General features: G+C 40.5%; 1 protein-coding gene across 2 annotated transcripts in view; it reads left to right on the top strand.

Annotated features, from left to right (window-relative positions):
* The window catches only part of LOC137796156 (receptor-type tyrosine-protein phosphatase gamma-like), a 377436-nt gene that overhangs the window by 248736 nt on the left and 107062 nt on the right, over positions 1-21638 (top strand). For both annotated transcript variants that reach the window (XM_068593883.1, XM_068593882.1), the window contains exon 5: positions 21496-21591. In XM_068593883.1, coding sequence (XP_068449984.1) covers positions 21496-21591 — 96 coding nt within the window. The remainder of the gene's footprint in view (positions 1-21495; positions 21592-21638) is intronic.

Raw genomic sequence — 21638 nt, 5'->3', positions numbered from 1 at the left:
TCGATCCTTTTTGTCTCAGTTCGCCTGAACAGTGGGACTTTCTCAAATGCTTCTCTTTCTTCGGGGCATATTAGCACCGCAGAGTCCACCAAGCACTCTTTAATGAACTCCCCCTCTGAGAATGGCTTGCTGTTTTTTGCGATTTTGTGGGATATCACAAAGCTGGTCTTGGTTGCTGCATCATTGGATATTTGAAGCTTGGTAAAACAGCTTTGTTGCTGCTGTAGCAAAGCTTCTGATGTCCAAGCACGTTCAGCATCGGTCAAGTTTTTGTATTTCCCCGCATGTTTCGTATCGTAATGCCGATTCAAATTGTATTCTTTTAAAACATCAATATGCTCTTCGCAAACTAAACACACAGCTTTACCTCCAACTTGAGTAGAAAAGTACTTACCATATTTTGTTGAAAACTCCGCATTTGGCATCAATCTTTGTTTTTTTAGCATGAGCGGACATTTTTGGCTATCTTGTGACAAGGTGATGGAGGTAATGTCATGTAACGTCAATCACCACGTCTCATCATCACATAATGATTTACGACATGTATCGCGTCATTCGACGCTTTGAAAAAACGTATAAATAAAATATATATATATATATATATATATATATATATATATATATATATATATATATATATATATATATATATATATATATAGAGCAACAACGTTTTAGTGCACGTATTAGGTAAAATTAGAAAATACAACTATGCTGTTAAGTTCAAGTTAAATGCTGTGTGGTGCAGATGCTCTGCAATTTCCTTCTGTTCTTGTGACATTTAATGTGTTTCAGAACACGGTCAGGCACGGAGTGAGGGACACACATGAGATGTGATTGTGTATGTGGCAGCGCAGATGGCGTGGAGAGCAGCCGATAGCCTGGTTAAAACAAAATGGCTATATTATAATTTTTGGGCGTGGTTAGAGCCGGCAGTAACCAGTTGCAGTTCAGTAATAATGCGAAGTTGAGGGGCCGGTTAACGCGGGCCGTGCCTCGTCCAGGTCTGTTCTACAGGCTGTTGGCAATAGCTTTTTGTTTTAGCGTAATATGAAAGTGGGATCAATTATTTCATCTAACGCTCAACTGTAAAGCAACTGGTGGTGCTTGGGATTTATTTACTGTCTAGTTAACGGCCCTCATCAGTTCATCAGTTTGAATGGTGGTCACTTTGAACACACTGGTCACTACAACATGGCACACAAAAATCGGATCCATCGGCAACAATCTCATGAAAATCCCACATCAGAATGGACTTCACTTCAATGATGTTGCAAAGGCATCCACCATGAACATGAACTCACTCATGACATTTGGAACCATTTGCTGCAATAAATTAGAGACCGACTGATATTTGTTAAAATATCGGCCCAGGTGTATCTGTTTAAGACTACCTCCTGCAGTGGCACTACCATGTCATTCCCTTCTGAGCAGGTGAGAGTGCTATCAGGGCTAGCTGGCCCGGGCGCTAAGCTATCCATTCTCTTCACCCCCCCTGAAGCCTCCCTGACGTGATAAACGAGGAGCAAAGGATGGAAAGATGGAGGAGGAGAAAAGGACTGGTGTGTGTGTGTGTGGCTCCAGAAGTTGCTCCGCCAGCTTTTACCCACCTGCCTAGATAAGAGAGGCACTGTAAATTAACACGCGATAGGGGGGACGAGAGCATGGGCGGTGTGTGTCTGTGGATACTGGGATTCTGTGCACTCATTCACACACGTAGACACACACTACCTCTCTTTGCTTTGCCGCAGGTATCGCAGATAAAGATGTGTCATTGATGAATGGGATCTTATTTCCCATCAACCTTTGCTGTGTGGGAAATGGAAAGCACATCCAGGCCCCTAAATCATCACATGAATAATGATAACGCTGTGCAGCAGTTTTCATTTTGTCGCACTATTTGTCTGCAAACTGTTTGTTTCTATCCCCGCTTGTAATGTGTGCGTGTGTTTTTCTTTTTTTTCTTTTTTTTTACATTGCAGCTAAAAATGAACACTGAGCTTCCACAAATGATGTGGTGCTGATGTTTAAAGCCATGTTTTTACCTTGTTTAATCACACCAGAGGGCAGTGGGCTGATCATTTCCTCCCAGCCACAGAGGCAGAATTACAAGGAGGAGGAAATGCATTGGTACATTCCCTCGTTTTACTTACAATATGGAAATTGCAGCACCTTTCTGACACATAAAAATAAAACAACTCGATTCATACTCTCTATTTTTGGTACTGCTTGTTTCCCTGCAGTCATTTCCTGACTGCATTCCAGCAATCAATGTGCTCAGCACGTACAACATTATTCACTTAAACTTGTAAACTTACAACATAAACTTTTATTTGGCATTTATTTGTCAAACAATCAAGAACACCTCGGTGAGCGAGCACTCGGAGGATTTTTCAACCGCTGTGACGGTGCAACACATGACTGCTCATTACATCAGTTCAAATCACATCAACACAGGCATCAACGCAGTGATGAAGGGCGGTCCATGAGGATATAAAAATAGACATATTTAAGAGGCAGGACGTTAAATACATCACAGAGTATTCCTTGCTGATATGGTAGCCAAAAGTGTTACATTCTACTTAATGATTGATGCAATCTATGAAATTTAGTCAAGCTGTGATCATGCCCAGATTAACTTAATAGGGGGGAGAAGAACGCTTTGGCTGCTATTAACTATATTTTGATATATACAATTAAAATATCTTTTGCTGTAATACTGCCTTGGCTCAGTTGTGCCATATGTCAATTAGTCTGTTGTAACTTTTTTAAGCTACACTCATCAGTATTTGTACATGACCGATGGAATAAATTAAGGGGAAGTGGAAGCACTTTGACAACTGTCATGTGAGCAGTAGCCTGGCTGTTCATACTATAAACACATTTCTCTGCACAGATCGAATAGCGATTCGGCTCCACTGCTGTTTTCCATCTCTTGCTGTCTGCTGGCAAATTTGGAGGCAGCGGTCCTAGATTTAGATATCAGAAGCATTCCGGTTTCCATTTGTAGTCCGAGTTGTTGTATTGACCTACAACATTTGAGTAGGCTTTGGTGGAATGCAGTTCAACAGTATGCGTGGAGAGTAAAAGGGACAAGATATAATCTGGGAACCCACTGCTGTCGTCCAACGATGAATTAGATTTTTATTGGTTTAGAATCAGCTTGTAAACTGGCTTCTTGTGAAACACATTGTCTTTCAACTCCAGTCTCACATCTAAAGATGCTAATTCTCCTGTAAACAATGAACAGACCACAGAAAAGAGTCTTGGCCCAGATATCAGCCAATTCCACCAAAACCACATAGCACATTTTCCCCAGAAGCCTATTGTTGTCAGACCGATAGATGATGAGTTCCAGGATCTGATCATTTGGAATAGATTTTCATGTTTCAATGTTCTTTTTCCTGACTTGCTTGTGGCACTGAAACTATTGCTAAAGATCGCAATCTTGTATAAACAGCCTACCTGACAGCTGAGCAACAATTATTGCTAAACTTTTGTGAAAATGTAGCATGAATAAAGGTGAGTATTAAAGTCAGCAAACTGGCCCAGTAATGGCAGTTAAAATTGCTGGCATGAGTGTGTTGAACTGTTGATACATGTAACATTTAATTTGCTCGAGGAAGTTGTGTGTTTGTGCCCGCAGTGAATTTCAATTGACTTTGAATTAATTTGAAGTTGTCATCTGTTTCAAATGGAACATCCGATATTTTAAAATCATGTTCCCTAACAGAACAGAACATAACCTATTTATTTTCTTCCAACTGTGAGTGGCCTCTGGGAAACCTTTACCACCTCAAGATGGAAATTTAAGGCAGAAAACAGTTGCGGTGCTGCCTCAACCCCACTTAGTGTGCCGTGAGACTGGACACAGCAGCTTGTGATCTTCACATCACCTGGGGGCCTGACACATCGGAGGCAGCACAAGCAAGATGTAATGTGAAAACAGACACCAGAATACACTGTTTGGAGCATACAGTAAAGTCAAGTTATGACCTTTTTCAAAAAATGCATCTGTATTTACACATAACGATGGCAACAGAAAATGATCCCAGCTTTCTCTTCCAGCTGGCATTTTTGTTTGGGTCTATGAAACAGGTTAAAGTTCTGCTTCATAACAGCTCATTTTCCACATGTTTTAGAAATAAAACTACTTTGTTGAGCTCAGGGAAATATTTCGTTCAGAAACACAACCTCAAGTCAAAGTACACTATTAGCTTTAACACAAGAGCTTTCAACCTTCTCGCACAGTCTACATCAATAGTGTCATTAGTCAACATTGAGTCTTGGTGACACGTCAGAAAAAGCAGCATATCAGCAGCATGGCAGCGTCTTCTTCATTGTCTCAAGACTGGATACATCCTGCCACAGTCCTGCTGTCCACAGTGTTCTAGCGGTGTGCAATGCTGAATACAATTCAAATCAGAGGAAAAACACTCAATTAATATTTGGGTGGCAGTAACGAGTGTGATGCGCGAGTCGAGCGTGAGCCATTTCACTGCCAACGCAGGCGCTATGCTAATGAAATACACTCGCCCCACATTAACACAGAAACATGGCGTCACCCCTTGCAATCATATTACGCTGCTTGGGCCTTTTGCGTAGTGTTAAGGCAGACGGTCAACATTGTAACACATTGTTAACATTATGAAGCAGTCTCAGTAAGTGTTATTGTAAATCAGTCTTAACGGTGTAACATGTGTTTGATGTTGTGAAAGAGTCACGGCTAACATTGTGACACATGGTCAACTACTTGATTAGGGTTGAACACTTTAGGGTTAAGTCACCTATTGATATGTCTTCAAAAGTGTGTTTTGTTGGATCACCTGGAGGGGTTTTCTTTTTTGTGTGACTGGAACATAATCATGGACACAAAAGACCTGCATATATAAATTAGTATTCAAATAAAGAGCACTATACCATGAAGACATGCACACAAGCTGGGGCTAACCACAGCTTGTGTGCATGTCTTCATTGCATATGAAATGAAAGGTGAGCAGTCAGCTGTCTGGTATCATATTGAATGGATGGATGCAGAGGGACTGTGCTGTTACACTGATAGACAGACAGAGCTGATGAAAAACAGCATTTGTTTTGTGCTCTGGAGCACAACACAAGTAAGTAAATCAGTGTAACTGGATGTTGCAGGCTAACACGTGGAGGTGCTCTGTGCATAACCATATTATGGCGATGTAGCTTGTTTTTTTCTCTACCGTTGATCTTATTAGTAATGGTATCCTTGGAGTTGTTCTCGTCTTATTGTTATATCCAGCCTCTCAGCTTTTATGCCATTTGTGTTCTCCTCATTTATTGCCTTCTCTTTCTTACTCTCTCTCTCTCCTTTTTGTTCTCTCTCTCAGCCAGCTACATTCCATTAAACCTTCAAAGATAACTGATGACTGCCAGGCTGCACTCCCTTGTTTTTTATATTTATTTCTCTTTTATTTATGATTGGCCTTCCCTCCGGATAGAGAACACATGCCATTCCTAACATAATGTTATATTTCCCGGTGCCTGTCCTCAATGACACCAAAAAAAAAAGTCATTCTTTAAAAGCCCAGTGCTACCTAGAGGGCAAGTAGATGCTGCCCCAGTTGCCAAGGCTGTTCCATACCATTTTTAATAATCTGGCTTGCTGACAGGGGCGGGCCCCACCACCTTTTTTGTCTTTTTTTTTTGCTTTGCAAAAGCAATATCCCCCCCATCTTGCTTTTATGAAAAAATAACACTCATGAAATTGAAAAAAAGCCACAGCTGACTTTCAGGGCCATTTCTCATGTAATGCATTTCAATTGGGTTTTTAAGATAGATTGCATGAGGTCACAGCGTGCGCTAAACATATCTCATAACCCAGATTGTACAGCCCTGTCCGCATGTCTCCGATCTGTTTTGCAAAGCCGCGGCAGTGTGTGTGTGTGTGTTGCATCAGTGGCCAGCAATGCTGCATCGCATGACCTTCTTTGATGGACGCCCTTTCTCCAGCTGGGAGAGGGTACGGGGAATTCACAACCCCCATAGCGTGGCTCAGATCGAGACAGAGGCTGTATCATCAACCCCTTCTTCTTGATGTCCTCGCTCTCTCCTCTCAGCAAGGACGTGCACTCCATGCCGTGCATTCTGTTGTCTGTTTTCACACAAAGCACTGCTTACGTCGCCTCAGATCTGTCAGTCCCACAGGGGGGATCACAGGCCGCCTTGCCCGGTCTTGCGGCTCTCTCTGCGGGGTCGCGGCGGCATCTCCAGCCCCACAGTAGCTCCTGCATTGTCATGCTGAAGCAACAGCGCTGTCCCAGGAGACACTTGAAGGTGGATGAAAAGAATGAGTTCTCAGAGGTTTCTGTCAAGACACATGTTTTTGAATCGTAGTTAGAAACAGATAAGAGACTTCCATGACATTTTCTTTGAGCAGAGGTGGGTTTCAGATTGATTTTGTTCTGATGCTACTGTGTAGTCTGCGACTGCTGAGCCTGTGACATATGTCATTAACATGCCTGCTGGAGGGCCTCAGTCACATTATTTAACGTAGTATTGGCACAGAATGTTTTGCATATCCAACATAAAAGCTGATGAAATTAACTTTCCGCGGCTCTTTGAACTTACAGTTGTGCACATTAAAAAGTGCACGGACAATGTGATAATTTATTGATCAATTGTTCAGTAAAATGATGATTTAATGATATTAATTTGCCATTTCCCAAGTAAGTACAAAGCCTCTGAGTGTCCTATATGTAAATATTTGCCTGGGATTTCCAGCCTTATATATATTAAATATGTTCTGCATGTGGATCAGCGCAAAACAATATTGTTGGATATTTTGTTAAGTATGCGCAGGAGTTAGCCATAATGGGAGATATGTCATGGGAACCATGAGATATTTACAATTGCTATTCACATATGAAACATTTAAGTAAGCCTGTTAGTTGAAGTAAGTCTGAGAGTAAAACAGACTTTTAGGTCTAAAGTTTTAAGTAAACACATACCAACTAAAGGTTGATGTTCACAATGTAAGGGTTGATTTTTTGCATTTGTTTTGGCACATTTGTTTCGGATGACGTATGGTTGTATTTTTGATGTTTTATCTGTAATGGTGTCTTGCCATTTAATGAGGGATGGCCCACATGTCTGGCATGATCAGCGGGTTCTTCAGCTGGTTCCAGCTTCTGGAAGGTTTTCAGTCTATTTTTATTGCAAATACAAAGCGTGTGGGTTTTGATTAACTATTTTATATTACTATGAAAACATTTCCATCAAACAACTGTATTTATCCACCGTAAAATACATTTTACAGGATTACATTTGAATACATCATGATAGCTCATTATCACCTTTGCTGAATACTCATTTGTACTGAACAGAGCATGAACACTTCATACTACTGTACCCACTGGAATCTCAGTATATTAGCTGTTTGCTCTAATGCTGCCAAAGTTACTTGCTCTCCTCATGCTGTAGTATCACACATATCATATTCTGTAGTGTGTAAGGAAATAACTTTCTTTTGGTGAATGTGGGCTATTTAAATATCGTATTATATTTAAGTATCTGTCTTCTTTGTAAGATCCTACCTTTCACGATATATATCACATTAAGGCTGAATATTCTAAAAGTGTTTCTCGTTAATATTCTGATATCATATTAGCGGGGAAATGACAATAAGATAATCTTTATCTGTGCCTTTCCCCATTACTTAATGAGAAAGAGAAAAATCTGCTGACTCCCTTTGGCTAGAAGTACTCTATTTAATTTGATAAGAAATGAAGGAAAAGTTATCTGCTCACTGGAGAAATTTTACTTTCTGTTTCTGTAAGAAATGGTGAAAATGTTGCTTTTCTCCAGATAGATTCACTCCCTCTATAAGAAATAGTGGAGAAGTTGACTTTTTTTGGAAATGTTCCTTTGAATCTTACAAGAAATTGATTGTTGTTTTCAATCTCCATTCACAAAAGAAGTATTGAGTTACTCAAAAATATATAGTCCATTTTTATTTGAACTGCATGTAAGCTCATTACAGGACTTTTTCTAATGTTGTTCCATGTCCTGCTCCCAAAGATTAAGAATGAACATTCATGCTCCAGAGGCAGTCTGGCAGTGCTGAAAAACGTAATGTCCAACCTCTTCATAAGAGGCTAACTAACCAGTCGAAATAGTCCATTTGGATATAGATAGCACATGGTCCCTGAGAGCACATGGATGTTGTTTTCAGTTTTAAGACATACCTTTCCATATTAAAGTGTCGTATGAACTTAGTTGCCCAAGCAAGAGGTATTACTAGACTGCTGCTTAATCAAAGCCACCAAGGCCCCATCATTGAGCGGAGATTTGGGTGGTACACTTGAAAGTTCTAACACTTTTAAAGTGTGTAAAGGAGCAGTAGCGGTCCATGGATTTTGTAGCTACGCCTGCTGCTGGGAAGAAGAATGAGAAGCATAAAGAGAAACTGAGGTGCAATCTGATTGGACAAAGAGCCTTAGGCAGTGTGTTAAAGCCCGTGAGCAGAAAGACAAGGCGGACAGACAAGGCAGCAGCAACAGAGGAAGACATAAGGGAAAAATAATTATAATGTAGTGTTTTTGTGAAAAACAATTACATTATAAAATATATCTAACTTTTAATTATAAAAATAAAATGAAACAAATTTAAACATTAAATTATAAAAACAGCTATAACTTTGTGATTCTGTTTAGGCTAGCAGAGAAGGCTTAGCAAGTTCTGACGACCGGCCATGAAAAAGGTATATTAGTGTATTATTTAGCCAAAAGATGAGAACGTCACCATGTTGAAAACAGTCTAGCCACAAACAAAGCATCGCCCAATGGCAGAGCTCGGGGTTCTGCAAGTCTTTCCGTTTTTTGGATGGATTTGGTTTAACTCCACAAAAATAAAAGTATTTTTTTTAGCTTAGTATTTATGCGTTTCAATATTACACCCAGTGTTGACAACTTACATGTTTAACCTCAACTCCATCAATGCTTCCAACCTCTGTGACCAAATTAGAGTTTTTTCTCCAGTAAATCCAGGCTTCAAAATTCCAAAAACCTGGCAAAGAGCATGTTTTTTGACCAAATTAAATCCACATACAATGTCTTTTCCTACATTCAGTTCACTGCTGCACCTATATGTGTGGGCCCCTTCAATTTCCTGGCCACTATCTTGGCCTAGACAGGCAGTTTGTAAAGTCTGAAGGGTCAGGGCCACAGGGTGTACCTTAAGTGACTGATCTTCCTCATCACCTTCAGTCTCGCCATAGGTAACCTCAGGGCTGGTATAGTTGGAGTGAGGACGAGTTAGACAGCAGAGTGAAATGAAGTCGGGCCACTGTTCATTCGTCCCCGTTCGTCCCCTCATAATGCCACTCAATGTTTGAGCAATTTCTGCCTCGCAGGAATTCATTTATATGTAAAACACAAAAGCCCAGACTACAGCACTGCCAAACATTATAAGCAGCCTCGGAAGTCCCACAGGTTTTATGCAATTGACCAGTGTATTGAAAACTTTGAACTTGGCAACATAAGAGACAGTCTGTGATGTGATTGGAGTTAACAAGGCAGCACTGTGCTTCCCCCTGGGTTTGCTTGTCATGCTAGCTTTATGAGCTTCAAAACGAGATTTTCAGTGTCTGATTTTCACAATAATGGGTGCACAAAACAAGAGCCAGGACTTTCTTCTATAGAAAACAAATGCCCCCTCCACCTCTCCTACAAAACTCAAACATGTTTATTCATAAATTAACCATTTTGACCTCTGACTGAAACTGACAGGATTCCTCACAGGAAATCTCTGAAGCTTAAAAAACAAAACAGTTGCACTTTCAGTGAACTGTCTCTGCTTTTCCCGTCCTTCCATTACACAATCTATAAATCTCTCACCTTTTCTCCTCTTATCTCTTCACACTCTTGTTTACATGATTCTTTGATATCACCCTGACGTTCTTGAGGTTAACAAGAAAGCAAACACTTCTGGATTCTGACAATTTTTTGACAAAAAGCCATTAAATAAATAAAACAACAACAAATAAATCTGGACATCCGAAGTTGAATTAGTAAACCAGTAACTGAAATGGACTCCAGCAAACTTTGACCTTGCCAACCAGATCTTAAAAGATAGTACACATCTATCCTTTCGGTATTATATCCTTATCTCCCATTATTTGTGTTCTCGACCTAGTGTGTTAGCTGTGTACACCCAATGCCAACATACAGAGCAAATTATGCTTGTGTCAAGAGTAATTAAATACCCAACACATTTTGAGCTGTTATCACATTCATATCCAGTGTATATCAATTTAATACAAACAGATTATATCAATATTTGGGCGGCCCGGCCAATAAAAAATATTTTTGCACTTTTCGAGTATGAAAATCTAAACACCCTCTCCTGGTTATGGCAAAAACATGACCCAGCCTACTCTGACTCTTATTGGCGTATTATCTTATTTGCAATCTCACTAGTCATGGCTAAACCAAACCTAACCAACCCAGACAATGAGTACTAGCCAATCAGAGGCAGAGAAGGGCGGGACATGTCTTTACCATAGCAGGATTTGTAAAATGAGTTTCCTGGTTTGAGATTTTTACCACCTCTGCCCCATTTGATGATGTCATACCAAAGTTATTAAATAGGTCTGACCTAAGAGGGTAAAACCTGATTACACCAACCACTTAAACAGAAAAGTATGTTTGTCATTGCCCTCCAAATGGACCCCTTTATTTCTGATTAGACGGCCATATTGGGAGGACTGCATCATCCCTCAGTTTCTTCCTGTTGACCGCTGATTTGCCACCTCTGTCATTATGGCACACTGTCTACTTTGTATGGTGGGGGATAGAGGTCATAGTCAAAAGAGAAGAGTGCTGGCTGTTGGTGGGAAACGGGAAGCAGAAATGATCCTGTCACAAGCTGTTTTGAGCCATCCATCGACACCAACCTCCTCCCTAAAAGGTTTTTTGGCACCAGTAATGTTACACTACTTCCACCTTTGTTCCAAGCGAAAAATTGTCATAATTCACACAGCAGCAGGGTAAACACAAGTTGTGTTTAGACAAACAAATAACCAATGCTGTGGTTCCATTACATGAACAAAGCAATGCCAATTTGTTACTCCTATGTGGTTGTATACAGTATTTGAATTAATAGGTAAACTACAGTGGTATCTCAAGATAATATAAACAAAAATCTGCATTGCATTAGTAACACAGGCTTTGTTTTATGATTTAACAAGATCCTTTCTATCAAAATAACAAATAGATGAGATGATTTATTTGTTGGCTATGGAAATATTACGTATTTAAAATGTTGGCTGTGGCAATAATATGAGCAGATGTTTGATATGTTTTTAATTAAAAGGGATGTGCATTCTGTCCTTCAAAAACAACGCTGCTTACACTGAGTAGTCACATAAATTGTGAGGCAGAGGGTTGAACACACGTTTTCGTTAACCAGACATTTTATGTTTTACTTCCAAACCATTATTTGAAATTCATGTCGTCTTCCAATTTAAAGAGTGTGAGGATTTGGCCAGTCATGACTGGTGCAGGCTTTGTTCTCGGAGTTGCTGCTCGAGGAGAGTTATTTGCTGTGATAGATAATACAATCTTGTAACATCACAGAATGAATGCATGTACATTTACTTTTCTGGTGGGTTGTTAGTTTTAAATCAGCTCTTCCTCCCCTCCCTCAGAAACCACTTAGAACATCTATAATAATGATGCATTAAGGTGTCAGCAGTGCAGGCTGCCTTATTCATCACTGCAGCCTGTTCATGGCGAGAGTCTGTCTCCTGTGCTTACCTTCCCACATATTAATGCTTCATTGAGTACATTACACTACATCACATCTGTGTTTGATGATGATGTCACACACATACAAACACACACACACACACACAGACACTGCGTCAATCTCAACCACAGTTGTTGCCTGTTTTGTGATGCAATTTTTTTTAAAGGATGTAGCTCTATAGCTAGCAACCTGTGTAAAAGTATTAATCCTACGAAGCTCTCGATTGTTTCTCCAGCGCCACATCCGTGATACAATCTTTGGTACCGACAGTCATGCTTTCAAGGCAACGATTGCCACCAATTGCGGTGCTCCCCGGACTTTTTCATCTCGTGCCACCAGGACCTCATTGGGTCAATTAGAAATGTGTGAACAAGATGGTGGCACTAATGACAACGGTAGAGATGCAACAGAAGGATATTCTGATCCTGTAGACAGTTATTGTTAGCGTAGCACCAATTACCAGCTAATACTAGAGTTAAATAAATAGCTTGGTTAGCCACCTACATCCATCTTTGACCTTAACTGTGATAATAATTAAAATCAAAATTTTGGGTAGCAAAACATTACTTAAAACAAAATGTACTCAACAAAAAAAAATGAACATACTCTTTTGAAATCTAACTTCCACTGATTGTATTTGAATCATCAGCAACTCCTAAACATTACAGAACAGAACGGTTACTGTTTATTAACACTGGGGCACTGGCACAATACTCACAGCTATACATAAAAGAGGAAGATTTAACAATTGAACAGTTGTCAACATTGACATTAAAGTGACATGTGGTTCCAACCCTCTAAAGGTATTCTGTGACCAGAATGTTTTCTAGTAATACAAGAAGGCTCTGAAAATGTGTCCTGCAATTTACATTAGTTCTAGCAGTTAGCTGCGTTCTTCATCAACGCACGAGCCAAGTGATCCATCGCTAAGAGTTATATATTTATTTTTAGAGTTCAAGTCTTTCGTCTTGGGGAGGCCACACTTCCTTTTCACTGTTTTGTTTTTCTTCAATGTGTTTGAGATGATTTTGATTGTCTGCACTAAAGGATGTTGTTGAAGACATAACCCCCTCCTGTTCATGCTGGGCAGAGGAGGTATTTTTAACTAAGACCTTGACCCGCTCATCAGCCTTCCTCTAGCTCTGATTACAGGTTGCAGCTCAGTCCACAACAGGCCTGGGTGAGGGATGATATCTTTTGACCTGATGTGAAGATGTAAAAATAAGAAAGTGGACCCTGCTTGCCTCGGGAGCGGCAGGGGGTTCCCCTCTCCTGTGTGTTTATCTGAGGAGAACATAAATCAGTTGTTAGGTATTGAGATGGGTTGCCTCCGGGCTCAACAGTGTCTCTACCTCTTGCTCTCAAGCTTTTGAACTCCAGGAAGGGAGAGGTGCTGTTACAGGCCCCCTGAGGCTGATCGCCGAGAGGGAGGCAGGCTTCCTCCTCCTCTGCCTCACTACTCCTCCCAGTGTACTCACTCTTGGTCTGTCTTTTCCCACTACAAATTATAGCTTTTCCTACCTCCTGTTATTGGTAACTTTCAATATCCTGGTATCACAAAGAGGTGAGAGCAGAGAGACAAAGTGTTCCCATATTTGAAAGTCTTATTATGGTGCCAGTGGGGATTATTGATATGCAAGGATACACAGCTCAAAGACATGCCAAAGACAAACAGGAACAAAGTAGTGACTGCCACCTCACAACGTGATAGAGTTCACTACAGAAGGAGTCGATCCTGAGCCACACAAATGTCTGCCTGCGGCTGGATTAATAAATAGCACAGCAGAGTGATTGAAGACTGCTACATTTTTGATGACACATTTATCCAGAACAACTTATGAAACAACTCCTTCCTCTTCAACTCATGCTGTGACTCTGTGTGTGCTCAGCACTGATCAGAGCTGAGTTATGAAGTTGTTTCAACAAGAAATTGATCACTTGTAGTGCTTTTTCTTTTTGCTCGTGTTGCATTTGTTAGAACTTTACAAAATTGGATGTGATAGAAGGGCGTGTCGACAGGAGGTCGACGTTGGGGAGACTGTGGCTCAGTGGTAGAGCATAGTCCTCCTTCATTCAGAGGATTGGCAGTTCAATCTGTGGCTCTGAAAATCCATGTCAATGATTTAGTTGGACAGGACATTTAACCCAGTTGGCTACATGTATGAATGTTAGACAATTCAGATGGGCAGTTGGCACCTTGCATGGTGTCTCCTGGTACCAGTGTATACATGTATGTCTATGGCTGAATGATAACCTGTAGTGTTAAACTGCTTTGAGTGGTTGGAAGACCAGAAAAGTGGTAAACAAGTAGCAGCATTCACCATGAATGTCAACAAATGCTGCTTTTGCTTTTTAATGATTGCAAGAGTAAAAAAAGACTTAATTCGAAGGCTTTGCACTGTTGTTCCTTAATGTCATTATCTTCTGTCTGGATCTCCGGAGGATGTGCTGGTTCACTTTCACACTATGATATGTAACTGTATAGCTTCTGTCTTTATTGTTGTAACCTGTTTACATTGCTGAACCAGTTTGATATCCTGGATATTCTCTCTGAATTATTATTTTTTATTTTTTTCAAAAGTTAGATCATATTTCTTTAGGTAGTGCAGTTAGTGACTGTATGGGCTCCATGGAAACTCTGACAACTTGACAAAGAAGCAGCAGGGCGTGAGGCTTAGCGTTCGGTCACAAGTGTAAGCGTGAACTGTGCACAAAGCAAAAAAGTGCTTGTTGTGGATTATTCTTTAAAAATAAAAAATATGTGCTACCTATCATGTAATCTCTTCATGTGTCGTGACCCAGCAGTCTCCCAAATCTGGCATGCTTGGCCCTATAACTACACACATTATCACAAATGATGATTGTTAGGCCATTGTCATTATCATTTGGGCCTACTCACTAATTTGACCAAGTGGGAGTAAGTCCTATTCCGTTTGGGCCAGTTGTTGTTTAATGATGCCACCCGGGACCTTGAACCTCACATAAAAGAACACAAAAAGGGGAAATATAATGGTGTGCCATGAGACTGGGAATTGTTTTATAATCCAATCAGGTTTCAGTGCTAAGTCACCATCTTGTTTCAAGTATATATGTTTTTTATACCTGTACCCGCAGATGTAAAACACAACGACTTTATTGAGCAGACACATATGGGCCCATCTTCATCTTTGTATGCAACATAAATCTATTGTGATCGTTAATTTGCTTATATAACAGCCTCCACTCTGCTAGTTTCAGGATTTCCATCAGATTGGAACATTGCCTGCAGAGATTTGTTTCTCCATTCATAAGAATTCCCACAAGAGCATTAGTGTGGTCCAACACTGTTGTTGGGTGATAAGGTCTGACTTGCTTTCCCATTCAACTCAAAGGCTTGCCTAGTTCTTCATCACTAAAACCATTTCTTGATGGAGCTGGTTTTGTGCAATGCAAGGAAAAGGCAGAAAGGGGCCTTTAGTAAGCTGTTGCATTTATATTTCAGTCTCCCAGCAAATGATTAAATTCATAGACCTATACCACCATTTGTATGTTGAGTTGTTCAAAATTTAGACATTTATTTATTTATATTTGGTTAAAATAAGCCTCATTATGTACTAATTTAACTAGCCATCTGCAGACACCCTGTAGCAGCAGTGATATGGCCCATCTGTGCACAGTTGGTACCACAGCTCGCCATCGTCAAGCAGCTATTGACCAATCAACAGCAGTGCAATGATGTTGTCACTGGCAGTCTGAATCCTCCTCTTGCACCGTGTGTCCTCAAGTCTTGGCAGACAATCCTGTAGTTGTGTTTGCATGCTGGATCCCTCCCTCTCTTATGAATATGGAGAAAGTGGTGCAGTGGGCCAAATGGTAAATGAGCAGTGACATATCCACAATAGGTTTGTTTTGGCAGGGTGAAAGCTCAGGACGGGACACAACGCAATGACTGCTTCACAAGTAATATGTTTAACCTGCTGTCTTGATCCAGAGAGAAAGCCGGAGGGTTATAGCTTGCTTTAGAAAGGACATCAATAAGTGAAATAATAATGATATTTAAGTTAATTCATAATAAGTGAATGAGAAAAGGATGTCTCAGTTTTATGTTCAACTGATGATGGTGCTTGTCCGTTTTTGCAACCAACATGTATCAAAAGTTTGTCAGAGATCGCTTGACATTCTGAACGGCTTGTAGTCTTGATTCCCCCTTAATTGTTTTATTTTGTTCAAAAAGGAACAACCACAAGCATTGTTACAGTGCATTACCGCTCCCAACTGGATTGGAGAGTGCATCATGAAATTAACATGTGTGAAACGCCAGTCAGACGCAGACCCTCAATTGTAGAATGAATGGATCCATGTGTTCATGCAACCCATTCCAGTTTGCAGGACTGAGCACACGTAATGTGTGTTCAGTGTGTCTGAGGCTTAGAGAAGGTAAAATTCAATTAGATTCAGTTTATTTTGTATAGCCCAAAATCACAGATTACAAATATGCCTCAGTGGGTTTTACAATCTGTACACATACAAAATCCTCTGTCCTAAGACTTCACATCGGCTCAGGCAAAACTAGCCCAAAACAAGACCCTTTCATAGGGAGGGAAGAACCCTCAAGGAGAGCAACAGAGGAGGATCCCTCTCCCCGAATGAACAGAAGTGCAATAGATGTCAAGTGTACAGAATGAACAATGTAACAAAGTTACAACACATCCAATGAATATGACATGAAATTATTCATATAATGAGTACTAGGCTTAATGAAAAAGTTGCAACCACCAAAAATAGCAGCAACAGGGGATATACATAATAGAATAATAATGATAATAAAAGCAGTTATGGTATTGGCAATACTAATAGCAATGCAACTAATAATAATAATGATAATAGCAGGAGGTGTCAGGCAGGACCACGAACCAGATAACCACAATCCATTCAAACAGAAGGCGATAGATAGAGGGGTCATCAGGAGAGCCATGGCAGGAGGCAGGGCACAGCAGGTAGGGCACAGTAGGCAGGACCAGCTCCAGACACAGCCACAATCCATGTTAACATGTTAGGCAAGAAAGAACAAAGAAAGTAAAGTTAGCAATGTGGATTGAAGAGACATGAATCCATCCAGAAAGAGAAGAGGAGAGAGGAGCTCATTGTAAACTAAGATGACCCCCAGCAGTCTCGGCCTATGGCAGCATACTTAGCGTGAAAATACGGTCCAAGAGATGACGAGAAGTCCCATTCACGCAGAAGTTTAATCCTGGAACTGTCTAAACATTTAAAACCAAAGGGCACAGTACACAATACTGACAAACTTAAAAAGTGCTTCAAAGTCTGATTACAAGTTCAACCCTTTTCCCTTTTCTTTTTTTTCTATAGAAGAACTGCAGTTCCTCAACAGGCCGCTACGACAGCTCTTAAAAACTCAGATTATGTTTTTCTTCCTCAAGCAGTAACAATAATTCACTTCTACTGAAGGACGTCTTTGTGGTTTTGGGAAAATGTTTTCAATAAAAATAATGCTTAAACAGAGTCATATTGAAACCCTGAAAAGGATTTTGCATATACAGGTTTGTTCACCCTTCCTTGGCATTCATGGTCAGTTCATCTACAGTTGTATAATGTCTTCTGTTACTGTTTGAGAAATTATTCCCACAGTAGAACTTTTTGATGAAGAGTTTGAATGATTTGGCTGTTTACAAGGCGAAAGGGCAAATCGCCCTTTTGCCTTCTACTGTGGAATATAATAACACATTTTTGGAGCTTGACCCATTCTCGGTACGAGGTGTGATTTTTGTGATTTCCCCAACTTTATTGAAGTGTCATAATAAATCATTGCAATGGCTTTTTAAATGATAGATGCCTTTTTAGGAGCTGACCAACAGCAAATGGGCAAATATTTTTGAATAATCTGTCTGGAGTCTGGAGTTGTTGGAGTATTACATGGGGTGAGGTATTTTGATGGAATGACATCAAAACTAATTGCTTCATAACGCATTTTGCAGTTATTTTCAAATCAATTATATGACACTGAAATAAAAACCTGTTTACGAGCCTAAAACGCTCAGTGGCCGGCCGTGCGTTTCAGACTGAGGCCATCTGTGAGTGACGTATAGTCCAAATCATAGGCGGATTGCGGGTAAAAGTGTCCCGGTAGTTACTGTCACAGACCGACCCACTCAATACACGGCGCGTTCATACAGTCCACCACCCTCTCAGCCACACGGCACCACCACGACCGACCCGCGGAGCCGCTCCAAATGACGTGAAAAAGAAGGAGATGCCGGCATGTGTACCAACCCACGAAGCCGTGCCAGCGGACAGCCTCGCCGAGCAACGCACAATTACGTAGCACTTCTCAGTCGAACACCTCCAACCTTGCCTCAGCGATGTTGTGCGTCCTGACCAGCCCAACCCTGTCAAATTTTCCCGCATCAACAAGAACCACATTTAGTTATAACACAACGCACAATTACGCAGCGCCTCTCGTTCGGCTGGGCGCATTGCAACGCAACCCCAAATTAGTCCAAATTAGCAACCATCCACATTCAGTTTTAACAAAACAATTCAACAAAACTGAGCCACTGACACTCTGCACAGTGCACCGACAAGACATTATAGCCCATTTTGGCGCAGGGAGAGGGCGCGGGAAGAGGCACCAGTAACCCCGGTGCTGCAGCACCAACAGTGCTGTGGCTTGTTTATGATCAAATACAACTGCAAATGTAAAAAAAAAAAAACATAACATAATCATCATTTCACTCACCAGACGCACATAAGCCTCTGTGGGAAAGGGGTCAGCAGTAAATCCTGAGATTCAAGATTCCAGATGAGACGCTAGCTTCACTGACCAATCACAGCGCGTGTTAATGGTCACACGGGCCCTGTGACCAATCCCACCTCCAGACCCTCCACAAGACGGTTTCATGTATTTTAACCAGGCTACTCTTGCATAGAGAAAGACAGGTGAAATGTGATTGGATAAAAATGCTGTTAACCACGTTCAAAGAAGCCATACCAGAGGCCTGAAGGAGCAGATGAAGGCTGTGTAATGAGAAAATAAGCTAATAGGCAAAAATAATTAGAATACATATACATTTTTTTAATCATAAAATAGCTATATTTTTTTTGGTTCTGTTTAGGCCACCAGAGGAGGTTTAGAAGGCCCTGACGGCCCGCCACTGAATACACTATGAGCTTAGTAGCATAGTACACACTATAACTTCAGTCAGCTTTACCTGTCACAGATGGCTGGGTGTTGCATTCATATCATCAGCAGAATAAAATGCAGTCTTTTGTCCATTTTATGTCATCACTGTCCCATTTCACGCTGCCATCATGAGGGCAAATACTGCAGTGTTTGAACAGATTCTAATTGCTTCGACTGCTACATTCACAAGCCCAATCGCCTATGTTGACTTTAATTAATTCTCCACGTTTAGGAGAATGTGTTCTTCCAGTTGAGCTGTCTCTGCAATACATTTACCAAACAGACTCTATATCAGGCTGCTTGACAACTGTTTACTCCACGAGTAGATGAAAAGGCGATGCACAGGGCTCTTTATGTGAGGATTAGTAAACTGCAACCGATATTGGCAGTGTTGATCTTGGCGAGGAAAAAGACCACAGAATTGCTCTTGGCATGCAGGGAGGCAGTGTTTCTAGATACTGCAAATGATGTTAACACATGTGCATAAGAACACAGTTTCAACAAACATGCAGACACACATAATGTGTTTTTCATTTCAACATTTGCTGTGTGCCTAAATGCATCATGCCTTCATATCACCATGACAACGAGTGGTGCCTGACTGTTTGACCAGTTTTCTGAGCGTTTGTTTTCATTGCTTTTTACTGCAATAACACCAATCACATATCACCAAAGTCCATTTCACAGTATTATTGACTTCAGGCTGCACTTGCTTATCTGTTCAACACAAACAGAAGAATGACAATTTACTCTCTATTCATCACTTTTACTACATTCGGCTGTTTCTGGAATCTCGTTACATTAGATTATAATAATTATTTTTTCCAGTTGATGAAAATAGGAGAATAGGTTTCGAAGTGAAGAATTCCATCCCAAAGCCACAATACGGTTTATTTTTACTCAATCCCACATACTCTTCAGCATCCTGCTATTAATAAGATATCAGTCTGGACCTCAACATGAAAACATGGCATTCAAGTCAGAAGGCTGAAGTCCATTGCAGTTTTATTATTATTTTCTTTTTCCTTATTGTAAATGATTTAAGTTACAATCTGTCCGTTACATTTTGTGTTGATTTTGGCGGCCCCTGTGGAGAAAAGCAGTTTTGTTGCAGGGAACAAACTTTCCCTTTTGAAAACCTTTAATTTTACTGCCTGACAGTCTTCCCTGCTCAGTCCTGTATTTTTTTCTGGTTCTTAATCTTCCATGTCTCCCTTCCCTTCAAAAGGGCCAAACCAATATGGTCCGGGTCTCCAGCAGTGTGGTTTCGGTCTTGGCTTCCAGAGGGAGAGAAAGAGTTGTACAAACCATCACTTTTTGTGATGACAAGTTTCTTGAAAATAAGTCATTCAACATGAAAAGACATAAAGTGATGATCAATAGTTTAAGAAATCTTCGTGAATCAAGACTACGACAGCTGATTAGTCTGTTGGTTAACACACAAGTTTGCACCACACATTACACTGGAGAGGTGGTGTGTTATTTTGGATAACATGATATATCAGGATATAGCACATTTTCTGGTATGTACAATTTTGTAGACTCATGTGAATGAAAACAAGTATTTTTTTTATTTAATTACGGTTGTTTCTGCAAAATTAACATCACAGTTTCCAGTTAAATTATAGAGAAAAAATTGATACATGCATATTTCCAGCTATACTTTGACTATGATACTGTACATGCCTGCACACAAAACAGAGGGTAGCAATAAAGTCAATAGTTTAATTTAAATTTGAGTTAGTCATTGACCGTGGTTACATGTATTTAAATTACTGGCTCGGACTGAAATAGAATTATCCCTTTCATGTAAACCTTGCTCTCCGTTTGCCATCTTTCTCAAAATGTTGATGTTGTTGTTGTTGGTTGTTGTTGGTAGGGGTGAAGAGGTCAAGCGGAAATGGCCGTATCACCACTAGTTGTAATGAAAACAGCGCCACCTATCGTATCGGGGCGGCCGCTGCTCAGTGGTCATCCCTTTAAGGTAGCCGGTTCGATCCCCAGCCCCCCTACAGTTTACACGTCGAAGTGTCTCTGAGCACGACACTTAACCCCTCGTTGCTCCCCGAGCGCCTCACAGGGCAGCCAACTGCTCCTTCATCAAGGATGGGTCAAATACAGAGAAGAATTTCCCCAAGGGGATTAATAAAAGTATATGGGTTTTTTTTTTCCGTATTGGATATGATATGCTTTTGGCCAATGATTTGATTTATTCACTGCCATGTATATTAGGATAATAGCAGTTGCCCCAAAAGATAGTACAGTCCGACAAAAGCTAAATTCGAATTGATACCATCATGGAAACGCACTGATTGTAATCATTAATTCAGAAAACTTAATTGTGTATCACGATATCTCGATACATGATTTCATCACGATACATTTCTATTCTTTTCTCATTTTAGCTACATATACTAAATCCAAGTGAAATGGAATATATAAATAGTCTGAAACATTTGATGTAGTGTCTTTATGCAGTTTGGTGGGAAGGTTTGTTTCAATGTGTGTCCTAACCTGTGTTTTTCTGTCTCTCACAGATGCAGATCTACATGTACAATTCAGATGACTTTGACAGTCTCAGTGCAGCTCTGAGGGAGAAGAGGAACATTGCAGCCATGACCGTGTTTTTTCAGGTAGGAGCCTATTTTTTCTATATTTGTTTGTATTTGAGCATGTGTAA

This window comes from Clinocottus analis, unplaced genomic scaffold, assembly GCF_023055335.1.
Source record: "Clinocottus analis isolate CAN_PGR_092001 unplaced genomic scaffold, fCliAna1.0.p SCAF_3, whole genome shotgun sequence".
NCBI classification, from domain to species: Eukaryota; Metazoa; Chordata; class Actinopteri; order Perciformes; family Cottidae; genus Clinocottus; species Clinocottus analis.
The sequence above is the reverse complement of the archived record's forward strand: the minus strand, read 5'-3'. Positions and strand labels throughout refer to the sequence as shown.